General features: G+C 40.2%; 1 protein-coding gene across 15 annotated transcripts; it reads right to left on the bottom strand.

The window, feature by feature from the left end:
• Positions 1-770: 770 nt before the first annotated feature.
• On the bottom strand, positions 771-16889 carry U2AF1 (U2 small nuclear RNA auxiliary factor 1). Of its 15 annotated transcripts, none has more exons than XM_071752009.1 (11): positions 16710-16858; positions 15125-15644; positions 13984-14071; positions 13715-13771; positions 11766-11796; positions 11112-11178; positions 6854-6903; positions 6129-6227; positions 4776-4909; positions 4341-4433; positions 771-1495 (listed from the first exon to the last, which is right to left on the bottom strand). In XM_071752009.1, exons 2-11 carry the CDS (start codon positions 15276-15278, stop codon positions 1357-1359), a joined length of 912 nt encoding a protein of 303 aa, XP_071608110.1. In that variant the 5' UTR covers positions 15279-15644; positions 16710-16858; the 3' UTR covers positions 771-1356. The 15 variants fall into 15 exon arrangements, with proteins under 15 accessions (XP_071608110.1, XP_071608138.1, XP_071608163.1 ...); XM_071752037.1 differs by having other exon boundaries at positions 15188-15644; XM_071752062.1 differs by lacking the exon at positions 11766-11796 and adding an exon at positions 10238-10304 and having other exon boundaries at positions 16710-16801.
• Between the last annotated feature and the right edge of the window lie 649 nt (positions 16890-17538).

The following is a 17538-nucleotide window of genomic DNA, read 5'->3' as shown; positions in this document are numbered from 1 at the left end:
GAACTACAAAAGCACTAGTAAATTCTCACCCTCACTGGAAAGCTATATTGTATTACATAGCTTCATAAAAAGTTCTGTGTTGCAGAAATACAATCCCTGACCAAAATTTCTTACTATGGTACACCTGGAGTTAGAAGCAGACAAAGTTGAATTGCAAGTCAGCCATGGTACAGACTGTCTTCCAAGATGTTCCAGCAGTATTTCATTTAAGAGCTTTACCCCCTTAAGAGATATACAACCTATGATATCCAGCTGTTCTGCAATTAAATTAAAGCTCAGAAAAAGATGTTGTTTGTGAAGAAACTGTCCTCGATCCATTACCTGTTATCATATTTCAGACTATCAGAAAGTAATTAAAGTAGGAAAAAAAAATATTTGTTTTCCACTAGAATTCAATTAGTTTCCCATGACTTTGAACACTAAACAAAATGTTTTTATTATATGATGGCTATGAGAACCAAGAGTGAAATTAATCAGTCTATTAAGAAATTTGGTGTTTGTATTTAGGGCTATGCATTTCCTTCAAGAGATCCTATGGATTATGTCGCATGGAGCATACATTTTTTGGTATCCTCAACTGCCTACTACATACATCCATACATCACTTCAATAATTTTTTTTTTTTTTTTTCACACTGCACTAAGCAACTTTCTTTCCAGCCAAAACCAAGGAATTTAGTCAAGAATCATAAAAAAATTGAACTATGAACTCTGGCACGGCCAGGAGTAGCAACTCAGCTACTCCAGTGTGCTTAGAAAATAGGCTTTAGATTTTACACCAGGAAATTGGATTTATTGTAAATGCCACAGTCACATTGATAGACAGAGCACAGACTTCTGGTAACAAACAAACATACATTTTTGTAACTAAGCGTTTCTACTTGGTAAATAAATGCATTTCGCACAGCCTTCCTTTTAAATGTGCCTAAACTAACCTAAATAAGCAGACAGCATAGCAGAAAAGGGAAACTTATGTGAGTAACTGTTTCTTAAGCAGTATATTATTTTTACTATGTATATAATATTTTATATTATATACACACACATTTTCATCAACAGTTCAAATTATAACCCCCCCCCCCCAAAAAAAAACCAAACCCAAAAAAACCCCAAAACTGGCGCTCCTCCAATACATTTACCACCTTTCTCTCAGGCATAGTTAATCTAGGTATTTGTCAAGATAAGAGGAATGACAGTTAAAAAGACTCCCCCCCCCCACAAGAAACAAGTTACACAAAGAATACTGTATCACTACAAATTTTTTATTCAGAAGCCCATCTTAAAAAAAATCTCATTATGAACTTGTTTGGTCAAACTACAACACTTTCTAGCAGACATACAGTAAAAATGGCATGGCTCAGAATCGACCAGATCTTTCACGATCTCTTGACCGCCTCCTATCACGTTCACGGCCTCCTCCTCCTCCACCACCACCTCCACGACCACGATCTCTGGATCTAGACCGACGTTCACGGGACCTCGACCTGGATCGATGCCTTCAAAAGAAAGTTTGGACATTTTATTGCTTCACCATATGCAGCAATTTACTCACACAGCAGATCACTTAGGGACGTTAAGCAATGAGGAAGACAACAATGAAGAATTCGAAGGACTGGTAATTTGGCACACAGGCTGGAAAACCATCTATTTACAAACTGAACTTAACACTGTATTGACTCCTTGGTATTAAAATACTGATCTGTTCACTCCCATTCCAATAGAGGTGCAGAATCACAGAGTTATCAGAGTTGGAAGGGACCTCTAGAGATCATCTAGCCAATTCTACCACCAAAGTAGGATCACCTAGAGCACATCACACAGGACTGAATACAGGCAGTTTTTTAATATCTCCAGAGGAGGGGACTCCACAACCTCCCTGGGTGGCCTATTCCCGTGCCTTTTCACCTTTACAGTAAAGTAGTTTCTCTTATGTTTAAATGGAACTTCCTATCTTCCAGCTCATGCCTGTTGAAATACAGTATGTATGTCTACTCTTATTTACACTGAAAAGTATAGATTTGATTCTTCTTTTACCTTCTGACAATCTTGTAGGGCTCTGGGGGAATATGTAGCTTTCATATCCTTCATTTATTAAAGATGTTCCTCTGGGTTTGTGTTTATTAATAAAGCTCACATGGACAAGACAAGATGCTGTGACACAAAGTGGTTACAGGGGAATTTTTAAGGAAACTTTCTGATACACCTTAGTTGTCATTGTCTTGTCTTCTGCCATTTTCAGACAAACTGCTGTAGCTAACTCACTCAATGAAGGAATGCATCTTAATTTTCCAAGAGCAATTGAAACAATTACACTGGAAAATGCTTGCAGCCTGTGTACCACTGAAGGACATCCAGTAGGTGAGGATACAATTAAGGAAAGAACTTAAGGAACTTAAGGAAAGGCATGTAGAGAAACCAAATGCCTGTTTACACAGCTGTTAATTAAAGCAGCAAGGGAAGGGGACACCTGCTTTTACAATTATGAATAATTCTTAACACACAGCAACAGCCTATAGCTGTAATGCCACTCCTATTAAATCAACTGTATTAACAATTACAACTCAGTTCTCTTTTCTTGTTTTGTTGGCACTTATCAAGGAAAAGACTGGTTTGAATGTTTTTAAACATTGCAGACAAGTCAATTTTATGAAACCAGTCAACTGTATCACTTCAAATAGGTGTAGAAATTACAGCAGCTAAAAAGCTGAAAAAAGTCTGAATTCTGCAGAGTATTGTTCCATGGTGACATGCTTTGGGGTGGGTGTGTGCAGTAACAAATTTTAATAAAACAGAAACACCTAACTCTCTTGCATACTCTTGTACTGAGGTCACTAAATAATCTGTTACTCAGAAGTTCTGGTTTACCCTCCTTTTTTTTTTCCTATTCAAAATATTTTGATGTATTTAATTTTGTGTAGAATTACATTCAATCAGACTATTTTATACAATCTATCTGTGAAACTTCATTAACAAGATCAGATGTATTTTGTATCAAGCCGTACTGCTAACCAGCTTTGGCTGCACAAAGAATAGGACCAATGAAGACATAACTGGATGGAGGATTCAGCTATTTGATTTGTTTTACCACAGAATGAAATTGGGCTTTGGGTAAAACAATCACGTTCCAAAGCCAAGCACACAAGTCTGATTTTCTTGCAATAAAAGGTGGTAAAACTTTAAATTACCCTTACTGAATCTGAGATGTGGGTTTATAAAAGTGACCAAGAAGCTCATACAGTAGCATATTTTGTCTTTTTCAAACAACACTAAAATATCTTAAAAAGATGTTTAAGTTTGAATTAATTTGATACATTTTAGGAAAGTATTCAGGCACAAATATGTGTGTCTAAGCAACACAATCTGCATTTTCCAAAGTTAAATGCATCCTTAGAGGTTCTAAGACATTTATAAGAAAAACATGTTCACAATCCCAGGTTCCTTCTGTGATTAAAAAAAAACAACAAAAAAACCAACAAACCACAAAATCATGCTCCGTATAAAAGGAAGCTCAGCAATTTTATGTCCTTCTCCTGAATAGCAAAGTCCTAAAGCAAGCAGATGGAATCCAGCACAAAGTGAACCATCCATAAGACAGGCATCCACAGCAATGGCATAGGCCATTCTACAAAGTAGCTTAATTAATAATTTAATAAATATATACTAAAATACATTTATCAAAAGTTTTCTTGTTGCCATTAATGCTTTGCCCTCCTGATAATTCCTATCAAGACAGGTCATGCTGTGAGGCTAGCATTAGTAAAAAGTGTTAGGCATACACTGTTAAAACCAAAAAATGCTGGGTATTGAATATGATCTATACATATGCTTGTCTGTAATGCTCAAAATGGCCAATGTGATCCTGCCAAAATGCCCATTAGCCAAGTAGCCTGCTTCTAACACAGGCAGTAAGTATGTTTAGATCACAATAAAATAGAGAAGAGGCATAAAACTTCAGATACACTCCAAATAACAAGGCATATTCTCTAAATAATGTCTACCCCCAACAGTTCAGCTTGGAGATTTGAACCACAGTTAGGACCTATGTACTTAACATTCTTCAGTAAATAGTCTCCTCCTTGAACCCTGCCTTCTCTTAAAGCAAAAACCTTCAGCATCCATGCACAGAACTGCAAAGCAAGAACCACTATAGCTTCTTTTTCAAGACCTAGCCCTTTGTTCTAAACTGGTCACTTGGTAGCTTTACTTGATGCCCTTTCAATGGCATGTGTCAGAAGTGAAATAGAAAAAAGAGAGGACTTAAGTTTCAAATTTTGCCTTCACAAGTTTCATTGACTGAGCCTTAATTTACCCATTTTTAATAGTATTTAAAAGCAAACTTACTTTTTACGACGCCGCCCATACAACTCGCGCCTTAACTCTCGAGAAATGGGCTTCAAATGCATAAAGTTGCAGAAACCTCCTCGTGTACATTCTCTGAAACACAATTCAAGAGATACAGTTGAAACTCACAGCTCTACACTGCATATGCTTGCCCTGAGCCCTTGGGGACCACTAACCATCTAAATGCTAATCACCTCTAACATTAAGACCAGTAAATCACAAACATCCTTTACAGACACCGTCCCGCTCCAAGATGAAAATCCTAAAACCACGGCAAAAGTCAAGAGGTTGACTGCAGGTCCTCCATGTTAACATTACCTGTGGTGGTTTTCTTCCTACACGAAGTTACACCTAAAAACCACACCCAACTAACAACCCTGTTAGTGCCAGCATTTGAAAGACAGCATCACAGGCAAACAGGAAGTCACTTTTTACCCCATTTCGTATTGGCGGCAACAGGCCTCTCTGAAGTCAGTCACAGGTGAAAGCTCAGCATGAATGGGCTGCCCATTAAACCAGCGATTGTTCAGGTCAATCACAGCCTTCTCTGCATCTTCTTCACGGCGAAACTAAAGGCAAAATTCAGATTTTCTCGTATTACAGAGAAGCAACAGAAGTGGATTGCACTCTCTTATTAATCAGTTGTGTGACATCTCATGCTTAGGACTAGCAATCGAACTAGAAGCTACATCGGAGCTCCAGGGAAAATTTATCAAATCAAGGGTAAAATGGTTGTTTTTCATTAATCAAGACTGGGAGCTAATCAAAACATTGGTATTTTCTCTAAATTATGTTCTGTTTGGTCTTTCAAGTTATGTGTTTTTTATAAAAAATATAGAAGATACTGTATTTTCTTAGTACAACTTTAATCGAAGAGATTGCCAAAGTGTACTTCCTAGAACACCAGTGCTCCAATTGTAATAGCTCTTTTTCAAACACTTAAGAATCTGCATGAAATTTTAAGCTCTCATTCTATTAGAATTTAGAAAAAATTTATCCTGTTCTATGACACATGCGAAACTCAAAATTTGAAATTCTTTTCACAGCCAACCCCTTCTAAATTTTTTATAACAAACTTTTTTCTGATTATGAACTACACAGCTGAGATTTTTAGGTGTGAAAATACTTCCCAATTAAGGGAATATACAGTAAAAATATTCACACAAACTCTCTCAGACCTCACCAACACGGTGTACGTACAACTTTTGTAAGTGACAACATTGTACTCACTATTCAAAACATACCTATGACTTTCAAGAGCTAAGCTGAAGTGCTCCAGTCTGCACACCTTAAACCACCCAGCTACTGCCAAATATAACTTGGTTACAAGCAGTTTTGTTTAACTGGGAAGTTAGAAAATAAAAGCAGCTGTTAAAAATAAACACACCTGTTGTGAATACACCTCTGCTCATAATGAAGTGCTCATAAGGTAGTGACAGGAATATAGAGCTCAAATCAGTCCTGGCATACTAAACAGTCCAGCAGTGGTGATTATGTAAAAAAACCCCTAGTGTTAATATTAACCTTAATTAAAATTACTGAGAGTTTAACTAGCAAGAAAACTTCCCATAATCTTTTAAGATTTCTTACAGATTCCATTGACACTTCCAGTCTTTCTACTTGATACTGTGAACTTGAGCTTCTGTCCTGTAGAGCTACTCCTGCAAAATCTACAAGCATGCAGTAGCTTTTAAAATTATAACCAATAAATACTACCCCTATTAATTAAACATTTATCTTTATATCTTTATTTATTAAACATTTAACATTAAACATTTATCATTATACCTTTACGTATACGTTTCCAACTAGATGATCTCCAAGATTATCACAAACGTTCATCTCCTCAACTTCACCATATTTTTCTTCCATTTCTGTGAAGACCTCCTAAGCACAAAGCAATCAATTAGAAACTGGCAGCACATTAGTTAGAAGTACAGAAGGATTGCATTTAGCTGCCAGTTAGCATGAAAGGTCTACCCTAAAAAAAAAAAACCTGAAACAAAACTTTTTTTTTTTTTTTTTTTGCACTTCAATTTTAAAATTAGTACTTTCTTGACCAGTACTGTGTTCACTTAAGTACAGCATGCACCAACAGGATACATTTAAAAGCTATGGAAAACAATGCATACAGTATTTACAGAAGACATACAATAATAAACCTTACATACAAACCTTGATGCTACTGTTTCGCTTCACCTACTTCTCTACAAATATCTATGTATATTTTCAATTTAGAGGAAATTTACAGGGAATTATGAAATCAAAGCACTACACAAAAAAGTTGCTGATTTTCAAACAAAATATATTATAAGCAGGAAGCTTAAAGCCAAACTAACCGAAGGATATTCCAGGAAATATTTAGCACTGAAAGTTTAAAGTTTTCCACAAACACCTGAGGAAACAAGTGCTTTTCTCTGAGTCTATCTAATTGTGCTATACACTGAACCCATTTCTAATTCATGTCAACAAATCCACTCACGCTTCAATGCATTTTAACACCTTTTACGTACCTCAAAGAATTCATCATAATGTTCCTGCATCTCAACATCGCTGACAGCACCTGTAAAAATCAAAAGTTCTATCGATTAGAACCTATAAATAAAAGGAGATTTTGATCATACTACAAGACAATCTAGAGAGGCCATCTGGAGCATAAAAGACACCATATAGCATGGAGCTAACTAACAGGAATATTAAAAATAAGTATGTGTGAAGATCTTTGAGTCCCCCCCAAAGTATGTCAAAACATTACATCAACATGATCAAATCAAAATAAGTTTTAATCAGAGCCAAACTTGTATACCACAAATTTAAAGGGGAAAGGAATTATTTTGAAATATCACTTAAATTTAATATACAGTGCATCCTCTATCTACCAACAATTTTAGCTAAACAGAAGGCAAGTGCTTTGTTAAGTCTGCATATTTTAAAACATGATTGCAATTTAGTTTACCCCTTCCTAAAGGGAGAATTTCATTTTAGCATGTCCACTTCTCTAGGATATACACCACAATTTGACAGCACACAATATAACATAGCCCAGAATATTTTTTAAAATAATCTTTGAACAATTATTTAAATGACAAACTTTTCTCAGTGCCCTTAAAGTTACCACAATGCTCTGCACTAGAGGGCAGTTTTCTAGTGTAAATTTGAATACAACTTTATTTTTCTGTAGTCCTGCAGAACATCTTTCAGTGCAAGACAAGCCAGCAATATATTCAGCTTAGATATTTTCTCATACTCCAAGCTGGACTATACACGAGTGCTGCTTGCCTGCTGGCATAAAAAACAACTTCAATTTGGTTGAGCTTTCAAAGAATTTAAAGTATAAAACCTGATTTTTTAAAATTTCTTTAAACTACATTAAGCTATATGCATGAAAGCCTAATGTAGTAGCTCTTCACCAGTTAAGTGAGTTATTATAATGAAGTGGAGCAGTTTTGGGACAGAAATTCTAGTCTTTAAATTACTAACACCATTGTTTTAATTCACAGAACATGAAGGATGAGAAACTGAGCCAACAAAGCTGAGCTTATTAATTTTAGGCTGATAAGAAGAGTTAGTTTGGGCTCAGTAATTTTCATTTCGTATTACCATTTGGTCAAACTTTACATGCTCTTCAAGGGCTCTAATAACAAGCCACACTCTCTTCAACTATAGATTAACTTTTCTTCCACTCAATTCTCTTCCTGAAGAAGGCTGAGTGGCATTTGTTACATAGCTTAGGCTAACAATGTTTCTGCATTTGAAACATTTTAAGAACTTTCTTCCACACCATTACATAGCACATTAAGTAATATCAAACATTAAACCAGTTTTTCTAGACAGCTTAATACTTAACTAGATTCCCAAGTTTTTGCCAACACCATTGATAATAGCTTACTAATATCTGGGAGGGTTTTTTTGAGAGGGTTGGTTGGCTTTTTTGGTGGTTTTGTTTTTGTTCATTTTTTTTCTTTTTTTTTTTTTTTTTTTTTTTTTTTTTAAGGTATCAGACAGGGGCTCTGTGAGCCACACTGGGTGTGTAACTATTTTTTACCAGATGCACAAGTGTAAAAACTTTATAAGGAGATTCCACTGTCAAATTAGGAGATCACAAGCAACAGTTAGTTAACAACTACTTGAATGTCCTTCTAAAGTGGGACGCACACATATGTACAGGCTTTACAAACATTCATATATTCCAGGGCTTCTGGTATGTGAACCCTGAGAAGCCCCATTACTAATTAAAATACTCAGGAAAACTACTGCTGTTCAAAACTAAGGTTAATCCTCTACGACGGCAATAGAAAGGAAGACAGTTAACAACAACAAAAGCATTAAACAGCTACCCAAGTTACCCATTTAAAATACATGCAGTACTTAAGTAGGGACAAATACCGAAAAAACAGGGAGCCAGGAGTTTCAGCAAACCTATTGGTAACAGAGCCCCAGCTCTACCACAGCAGGTACAGTCAGGCTCTGTTGAATAGCTACCCACTTGTCAAGACAAACTAGAGTTGGATACCAGCATTTACAATGCCAGAGACTCTGTACAAGACTCTTGCAGCTGTACAATCTAAACAGCTCCACAGACCAAACTGCTGCAACTCTGTGCAAATTAGTTACCAGCGCATTGAGAATTTAGGACGCAGTGGAAATACACAGCTGTATTTTTTTGTTTGTTTGTTTGTTTACTGAAACAGCATTAACTACTAAGCATCTGCAACAAGAAAGCCTACAAACCAACAGAACTGTTTAATCATCTAAACAAACATTTATCTCATTATGTATCTAGCTTGTGTGACAAAAATCTCAAATTACTTCATTAGCCATTACTGCTTTTAGAAGCAGAAGAGACAGTGTTGTCTTGCAAGTTAGTGGCTGATTTCACAACACATGTCTAATCAAATGCTGGTAACTAATCTGAACTAGTCTATAACCCAACAGTCAAAGAAAGGAATAGCCAAACAAAGCTTTATTACAGTGTATATTCACTTCAATGAGAAATATTAGTTAGAAAATAACACCAGTCCTTTTTGATCCTAGAATTTTAAGTCTTACTCTAATATTGATGATTTTGATGTTTCAATCACAATGCTACATCAGTAGTAATCCTGCTCATTTAACTTCTGCCAGTCTCACAGTAGGTATGCTTTGTTACGCCCATTCCTACTTCATGAGGAGTCATTAAATTAGTTCATTACCATACCCAAATGCATTCCCTTCCTCAAAAGTACTTTTAAGGACCTATTTTCCTAAGTAAATATACAACTCGGTTTTGAAATTCAGATCTTCAAAGCATGGGAAGAATTTGAGGCATGCACCTATCCAAAAAGGACAGCTGCCAGAAGGGAACTGTTTGTCAGCCAAACTGTATTCTTCCAAAGTAGACTCTAAATGGAAACTGTATTAACCTAGGACAAACTTCTGCATGCAGTCTGAAAAGTTTCAAGTTCTCTTAACATTTACAGAGCAGGAAATTTGTTCTGGATGAAGTAAACGTGTTATTTTCCTGCTCTTTTCGACAGTGTGACCTAATGGATAGCACAAAACATACAGAAAAGCATTCCTAGGATGCAGGCAACTTGCAGGGAGAAAGGTGGAGGGAAGAAAGCAGTGCAATCAAGACTGCTTTGCAGGGGAAGTACAATTTCAACCCTTTTTGATTTAATAGATGGTATTCAGACTCCCCTTTTTGGGAGAAGGGAGGAAGGTGAATGGGACAGAAAGTTTTGTTCTGGTTTTTTTTGTTTGTTTGTTTGTTTTCTGTGCTTGTGTTTGCTTTGGACACATTCAATGAAATGTGGTCAGTTTGATCTGTTAAACTGAAATGGTAGACCAGCTTAAGTCGACACTGAGCTCTGACAATCAAGCCCAGGGAACCAGTGAAGGAACTTGTATGAACTTACAGCGCAAACCGTCAGCAGACTGGGAAGAGTTTTGAGGGTTACGGTAAATGTTCAAGAGGGCAATGGTCTGAAATACAAAACGCAACAACTTTATATTATGGAAAATAATTTTAACAAGAAACCGGTTTCCTTTAGGGTCGCTTTAGCCGAGTCTGTGCTGAAAAAGAGGTGGTTATTCTCTCCCAAGAAGGAGAACTTTTACTTATCTGGTGACCTGTCTGAATCAACCTAACACTGTAAAGTAACAGAGATCTCATGATACTCCATTATTGTATTTTTTAAATTTTGTTCGCTGATATAACTGTAGAGGGGTTTAGCATGATTTCAGCCAGGTGTGTAATAGACAGCATCCAAACACAGTATTAAAATTAAAAACATAGTAATTTGTTGGAATTTGTTTTTACTGAATGGTTTTAGTAGCAATACCCCAGTAAAAGGAAGCAATACAATAATTGCAGCATAACATGAAATCTCTATTTTCCTAAAAGACTTAGTATGAAAGAAAACCCAGTTCTTTTGGGGAAACTTACCGTATGACACACTTTTACCTATTAATTTTATTTTCTGCTAAATCAAAGAGTTTGAGAAATGTCTGCAGTTTAACCCTTTAAGAAGAATGCAGTATTACTAAGCAATAAAGTTTCACTTTGCAGTGCAAAAGAATCTGCATGGTCAAACTCATGCAGTCAGTTCTGCATTCTGAACTGCACACATTTCACAAGTTCTTGATCTATGCGCAAGAAGAGTTCCGTCACTTGTCCTGTTTGCAACAGCTTTATGTCAGCAGCTCAGAAGCCAACATTATTTTCTCATAATTAGGAGTGGGCTCTTTAACACCATTCTTTAAAAAAATTTCTCCAACTGTGGGACTTACAGTGTGAGCCGTCAGCCGTCTGTGCACTGTTTTGGGGGTTACGATAGATGTTTTGAATCAAGATGGTCTGCGGGGAAAAAAAATAAAAAGGGGAATTCTACTGGCTGCTGTGCATATAATAGACAATTGCAAAGAGACAACTTGTTTGCAAACAGCTAAAAGTACTATTTTATTCTTAAGACTTCCTTTTCGTATTTGCAGAATATCTTCCAAAACTGCATCCAGACCATCATATTATGAAAACAGTTTTAATTAGCCACCAAGAAAGAGCTGCGTTTGTCTCAACAGCTATCCTCAATATGGGAGTTGTGAGGCACAGAAACCTAAGTCGTCCAACTATATGGTATGGAGACACCTAGCTTTCGAGACCAGATTCATTATTGTAATTCTAGGGGGGGAAAAAAAATAGTGTTATGTGCACAGCGTATAATATATAATGCCACGGAGTCTAAAATGTCACGCCAGACAGTAAGGTTTTTAGGGAAGAGCTACATCTCATTTTGTGCATCAGGAATTTCTTGGTGGAATTTCTGTTTAAATAATATAATAGCATCATAGGTTCACATCTTTCCGATCCTTCAAATAAGGACAATATCCTTTTAGCCCTTCTGCTTTTTACTTGAAGAATTAGCCCAGGCAGACTTGAAACCTTACATTTGTACCGTTCTTCTTAAAATCAAGTTGTCTGAAAAAACAAACCATGTTTAAGTTAGTAAACTAATATTACAAAAAAATTTCAAATGTCCATATCACTGTAAGCAGCTCAAAAATTGAAATTTGACTACTTAAAATACAAGCTCAATGTTAGTATAAATCACAATCCCCAAATAATTTTAGCTTACACATTATTATTAGTCACAGTAAGAATACAGAGCTTAAAGAAGCCACAGGACCAGCAATGTCATACCTACATATGCTGCCCACTTAACATGTAAAAAAAAAAAAGAGTCTGTAACATCACATTTAAAAATCATACACTTGTGTTATAACAAGTATGGCCATACCAACCAACACTTTGTGCTTCTGTGGCCCAGGTTTAAAATAATTATTTTTTGGCCTACAATTGGAGAGAGCCAGAAACATGCATATGGCTACATGTTTCTGCTGACTGTTAGTAATTTGATCACCGTGGACTGCAGGACCTTTCCTAACAGGGCTCTTCTACCAAGTAGCTGCACCAGCAATAGCAACACAAGATAAAAACACTGTGCCGGTAACTTCCCGTGAGTAAGATACCACTTTTCTATTTTTTATCACAGCTGATTATCAATCTGCATACAAATAAAGATTTCTGTAGTGAACCCTACACATGTCCCAGATGTATCTGTTACTGTACAGCACATCTGCCAAGTATGATGCTTTCACAGCCCCAGACATCACTGCATATATCTGACAGCCCTGCACACCCGCAGATTCTAAAGCAAAGCTCAAGGCTGCACTGACAGAGAAAACTGTCTTTGCACACCAAGTTATTCTGTAACAAGGATAAAAATAAAATACATATATATACACCATATATAATTTGTCTGTTTCTTTTTAAACTTCAATACAAATCTACTTTGGAAGCTGCCCAATTCAGATATATTTTCTGAATTTTTAATGACCTACAAATTACCTAAATTTAGGTCTCAGTAGCCAATCACATTTCAGCACACTTTCCATGTGTGGAACATGGAATAGTTTTGAAATGGACTATTTTATTTTGCAGGTACAATATTCACATTGAAAATTTTTTAAATTTCCCAAAGCTGGAACTGGCTTTTTTGTTTGTTTGTTTGTTTTTTGGGTTTTTTTTTTTGTTTTTTTAGATTAAGTACCAGCAGTGGCCCTTACTGATCAATAAGCTGGACAGCCCCCATTTGGATCCCATCCCCACCCCCCATGCTCAAGGTTTAACTTGATAAACATCATCACCCTGAACTCCAGCCATGTGGAGTACTTGCCTCCCCTAATGCTCCCCAAACTAACACCAGTCTCCACTCTCATCAGTGCTGCTCCAAGTCAGCTAAAATGAACTTGTAGAGGGCTCCATTTCTATGTAGAACTTTACCTTTGAAGGTAAAACTGCTGATAACGCAGCAACTTCCATAAGCACTACTTATCACTGTGATACTGCCAAAGAAATCTCTTTACCTGCATACCTTGACAATCAGCAGTGATAGAAAAAGGCAAAGCACATAGTTCTCCAGGAATGTGAGTTCTGAAAACTATAGAGCTCATTCAAAAAAACCCTATCACCTGCAGCACCTTTTTTTGTTTTAGGCAGACATGCAGTCACACACCATGTCTCTAACAATATTATAATAGCAAAAGATTAAATTATCTGTCAAATCAACTGATATATATACCCTCAGCAACCAGGCATGTTGTTTTCAGTAAACCATTCTTTCACATTTAAAGCAAGTATGTAAGTTACTCTTGGAATGTAAGAGCCTGGGTCAGAGAGCAAATAGATGCAAAAGTTGCCTTTATTAATTAGTTTTCTTCTATTATATAAAGGAGTAAGTTCACACCTTGAAGACAGGTGGAACATGCTGTCATTGTGATTCAAAAAAATCTGGGATGGTTTAAGTGCCTAAACACCACTGAGAAGGCACACTCACCTGAAAGTTAGCACTGGTTGGTCTCTACTACAGGCAAGCTTACAACAGCATCGCTTCCTGCAGCCATTAAGGGTGACAGGAGATAATTAGAAATGCTGGGAGAAGTAAGTTTAATACCCCCAAAAAAGCAAAAACCCATATAAACTGGGGCCAAAAGTGAACTAGTTAATCTGGAGCTTGGTAATTATTCACTTGTATCTGAGAATCTATGTTTTAAAGAAGCTACTTTAATATACTTTCACAAGAAAGAGTACAAAAGGAAAACAAACCTGGCTAAATGTTGGTTTGTTGTGCAACCGAGAACATCTGTCTCCATGACGACAAGCTCCAATTTTGAAATAAAATGAACAGTTGACTCTGTAAGTAAAAAAAAAAAATAGTCACATATTGGAGCATAAAGACATAAATATGCAGTTCCTACAAACATATGCCCTAAGTGCCTTCATCTTGATGTGGAGAAGTAACACATAAGACCAAATCAAAAAGCATAGGAAAGCATTACAGCAAACCTGATCATATTCATTCCTCTTTACCCCCAATTTACAGCAAGTCATCTAATAAATTTAACCTGCTCTTCAAACCCAAACTGCTCTCAGGATACCACCACGGACAGAAACAATCACTACTGTTCTACCCTCGTGGTTCTCCTATTGTCCTTTATATTGGTTTCACTGGGTGATGGGAAATAGTGTGAACAACATTCTGGAAAGTTACACCACGAGCTGTGTTTGTGTCTTAGATCATGCAACCCCCTAGCCTAGGCAATATAATCTGCTTTGAAGCTGACTCAGTTGCACCTACCTAATGGTTTATAAACCACCTGTTTAAAAAGTTATACTCTAAGGGTAACTCAGACTGCTGTGGACACAGTATTTGAAATTATTCAGATGAGAGAAAAATAATATTGCACAAAGAACACACACAAGCAAAATAAATTCACTTAAGCCATTTCCATGAACATAATTAATAATTTTAAAAGGAATCATTTAATACATTTTCAAACTTTTCTTGAATTAATTCCCATGACACCTTCAAAACTATGATGCTTTAGGAACTCCAGTAAAACTCTTCACATTGAAGCGGAATTCACACGGAATTATGAAAGAAAATCATACAGAGTTTAGTTACCTTGGCTGAAAAAAATGAATGCAAAGTTTTGAAGGGAAGAAACTACTCTGAGCTATAAATGGGTAAATGAAATATAAGAATTCTCCTGGAAGAAAGATTATTATTCCCATTCTAATTGTTAACATCAATTCTTTCCACAATCCTGTGTAACCAATGTCAACTCATAGAGGGGAAGAATATTAAATTACTACAGCATATCTGATCACTAGAAAAACATTCTACTGTAAAATTGTAACATGCTTACTTTTTGAAAATATATACTTAGCATTACAATATACTTACTGTCTTTTCTGAACTCTAACCTGAAACAAAAAAAAAGTCTACCTATAAATTTTCCAATAGTACCTCCAACTTCAACGCTTTCTGGAGCGTTCTGCTTGCTTTTTGAAAAGAAAATAGGACCAGTGCAGGGATTTCGTGCCTGCTGTGAGGGCATATACTACTGCATTATATCAGAAAGGATGCTACAGCAAGAGAGCTCAAGAGAGGCTGGCGAGACATTGCTTTTCTGACAGACGAGTGAATTGGAACTGTCATGTAGCGCTACAAAGTAGAAGGAAAACAGAAGCCTCACGGCCAGGGGCCGACAAGAGCAATTTTAGTCCATCGATGCCCCCTTTCATTTTTACGAGTGGAAAAACACGTTGGTTTGGTCAGGCCGACGGTGACCAAATTTTCGTTAGGAGGGTTTTGTAAGTATGCTTCCAACAACCAGAGAAGCTAGAGGCGTTCCCGACGCGTGGAAGGCTGCAGGCAGAAGCCTGAGGATCAGGATGCAGCAGTCGGGGAAATCCTCCGCACCCTGGGGGGGGGGGAGAAATAACCAGTCGCTGTCCTTGCAGCAGAGCGGAAGCTCTCGGGCTGCTGCGAGGAGCAGAGACACGAACAAAAGGAGAAGAGGAGGCCCTTTCCGGCAGGAAGCCGCGGGAAGCTCGGCACCCAGCGGCCCTGACCGCTCCCTCCCGCCGCCGGAGAAACGCGGCCGCCGGGGAGGAGGGGGAAGGGGAGAGCGGGGGGAAGGAGGAGAGAGGGGGGGGTGGGTTGGAGAGGGGACGGCACCGCGCCACGAGGCGCGGGCACACCCGCATGGCTGCCGGAGGAGGAGGAGGCGGGGAAGGTTGTGTGGGCGGGAGGGGGGGGGAGGGAAGGGAAGAGGAGCGATAAAAAGTCCCCGAGGAGCAGACCCGACCCGGTAGGGGAGAGAGAGGGAAGCGCATGGGCGGGGCCGGAGCCGCGGGGACGCGCAGGCCCCACGCGGGGAGAGGCGCGCCCCCGCGCTTACCCTCCCCCCCCCTTTTACCCCTCCCCCCCCAACCTCCCGTAACTGGAGGCGCGCGCACGCGCGCTCCAGCGACGGGGGAGGGGGGGGGAGGGGAGTAAGGCCGCGCCGAGAGCCTTCGGGGAAAAGCGAGGAGGAGGAGGAGGATGGGGGAGGGGAGAAATGGGGCGGGGGTTGGGGGGGGGGGCGCGCACCCGCCTCGCTTCCTCTTCCCTCCGCGCGCCGCCACGTTCCAGCGCGCGGTGGGGGCAGGGCAAAATGGGGGTGGGGGGATGGGAGGGAATGGGGGAAGAGAGAGGCTCCCGGGCGGGCGCCAGGGTCCCGGGGGTGCCTCACTCGATCCCCCCGAGGCGGGAGTGTAAGAAACGGGCCGGGCTACCCCCCACGGCGGAGGGAGGGGGGGAGGGAAGGCGGGGGCCGGGGGTGGGGAGGGCTGACCGCACGGTCGGAACAAGCCGCCCAAGCGGGCGCTGCGCGCGTCCCCGCGCCCCGCGTAGCCCACCACCGGCCTCCGGCCTCCCCCGAGCTCTCCCCTCGGGAGCGCCGGAGCCGCGGGAGCGGCACGGGAAAGGGGGATGGGCCACTCACTTGTCCTTCTCTGTTCCGAAGATGGAGGCCAGATACTCCGCCATCTCCCACCGCCCGCCCGCCCGCCGGACAGCCCGGCGCCGACCGCACACGTCACAGCCGCCGCGCCGGAAACACTTCTCCCGAACCCTGGGGGTGGGGGGAAGATGGGGGGTGGCGGGGGAAGACTGGGGAAAGGCGCGCACGTTGCGCATGCGCGGAGGGTGCCGCCCGCCCCCTCATTGGGGGAGCGGTGCGGGGCTCCCCCTTCCCCCACACCCACGCCCTCCGCGCGGCGGGCCCCGCTCGCGCCACGCGGTGCCGTTGCCGCGCATGCGCCGGGGCCGTTGCCGCGCTGTGGCGGAGGGGAAAGGGGCCGGGTCGGGCCCGGTTTGGGCTCTTACAGAATCATAGAATCATAGTCTTGGCTGGGTTGGAAGGGACCTCAGAGATCATCAAGTCCAACCCTGGATCCACTACCGCTGCAGTTACCAGACCATGGCACTGAGTGCCACATCCAGTCTCTTTTTAAATATCTCCAGGGACGGAGAATCCACCACTTTCCTGGGCAGCCCATCCCAATCCTTGATCACCCTCTCAGTAAAGAAATTCTTTCTAGTGTCCAACCTAAACCTCCCCCGGCACAACTTGAGACCGTGCCCTCTTGTCTTGCTGATAGTTGCCTGGGAAAAGAGACCAACCCCCCCCCTGGCTACCCCCTCCTTTCAGGGAGTTGTAGAGAGCAGTGAGGTCTCCCCTGAGCCTCCTCTTCTCCGGGCTGAACACCCCCATCTCCCTCAGCCTCTCCTCATAGGATCTGTGCTCGAGTCCCTTCACAGCCTCCTTGCTC

The sequence above is a fragment of the Heliangelus exortis genome, chromosome 1 (genome assembly GCF_036169615.1).
Source record: "Heliangelus exortis chromosome 1, bHelExo1.hap1, whole genome shotgun sequence".
NCBI classification, from domain to species: Eukaryota; Metazoa; Chordata; class Aves; order Apodiformes; family Trochilidae; genus Heliangelus; species Heliangelus exortis.
Note: the sequence above shows the minus strand (reverse complement) of the source record. Positions and strands in the feature narration are given on the sequence as shown.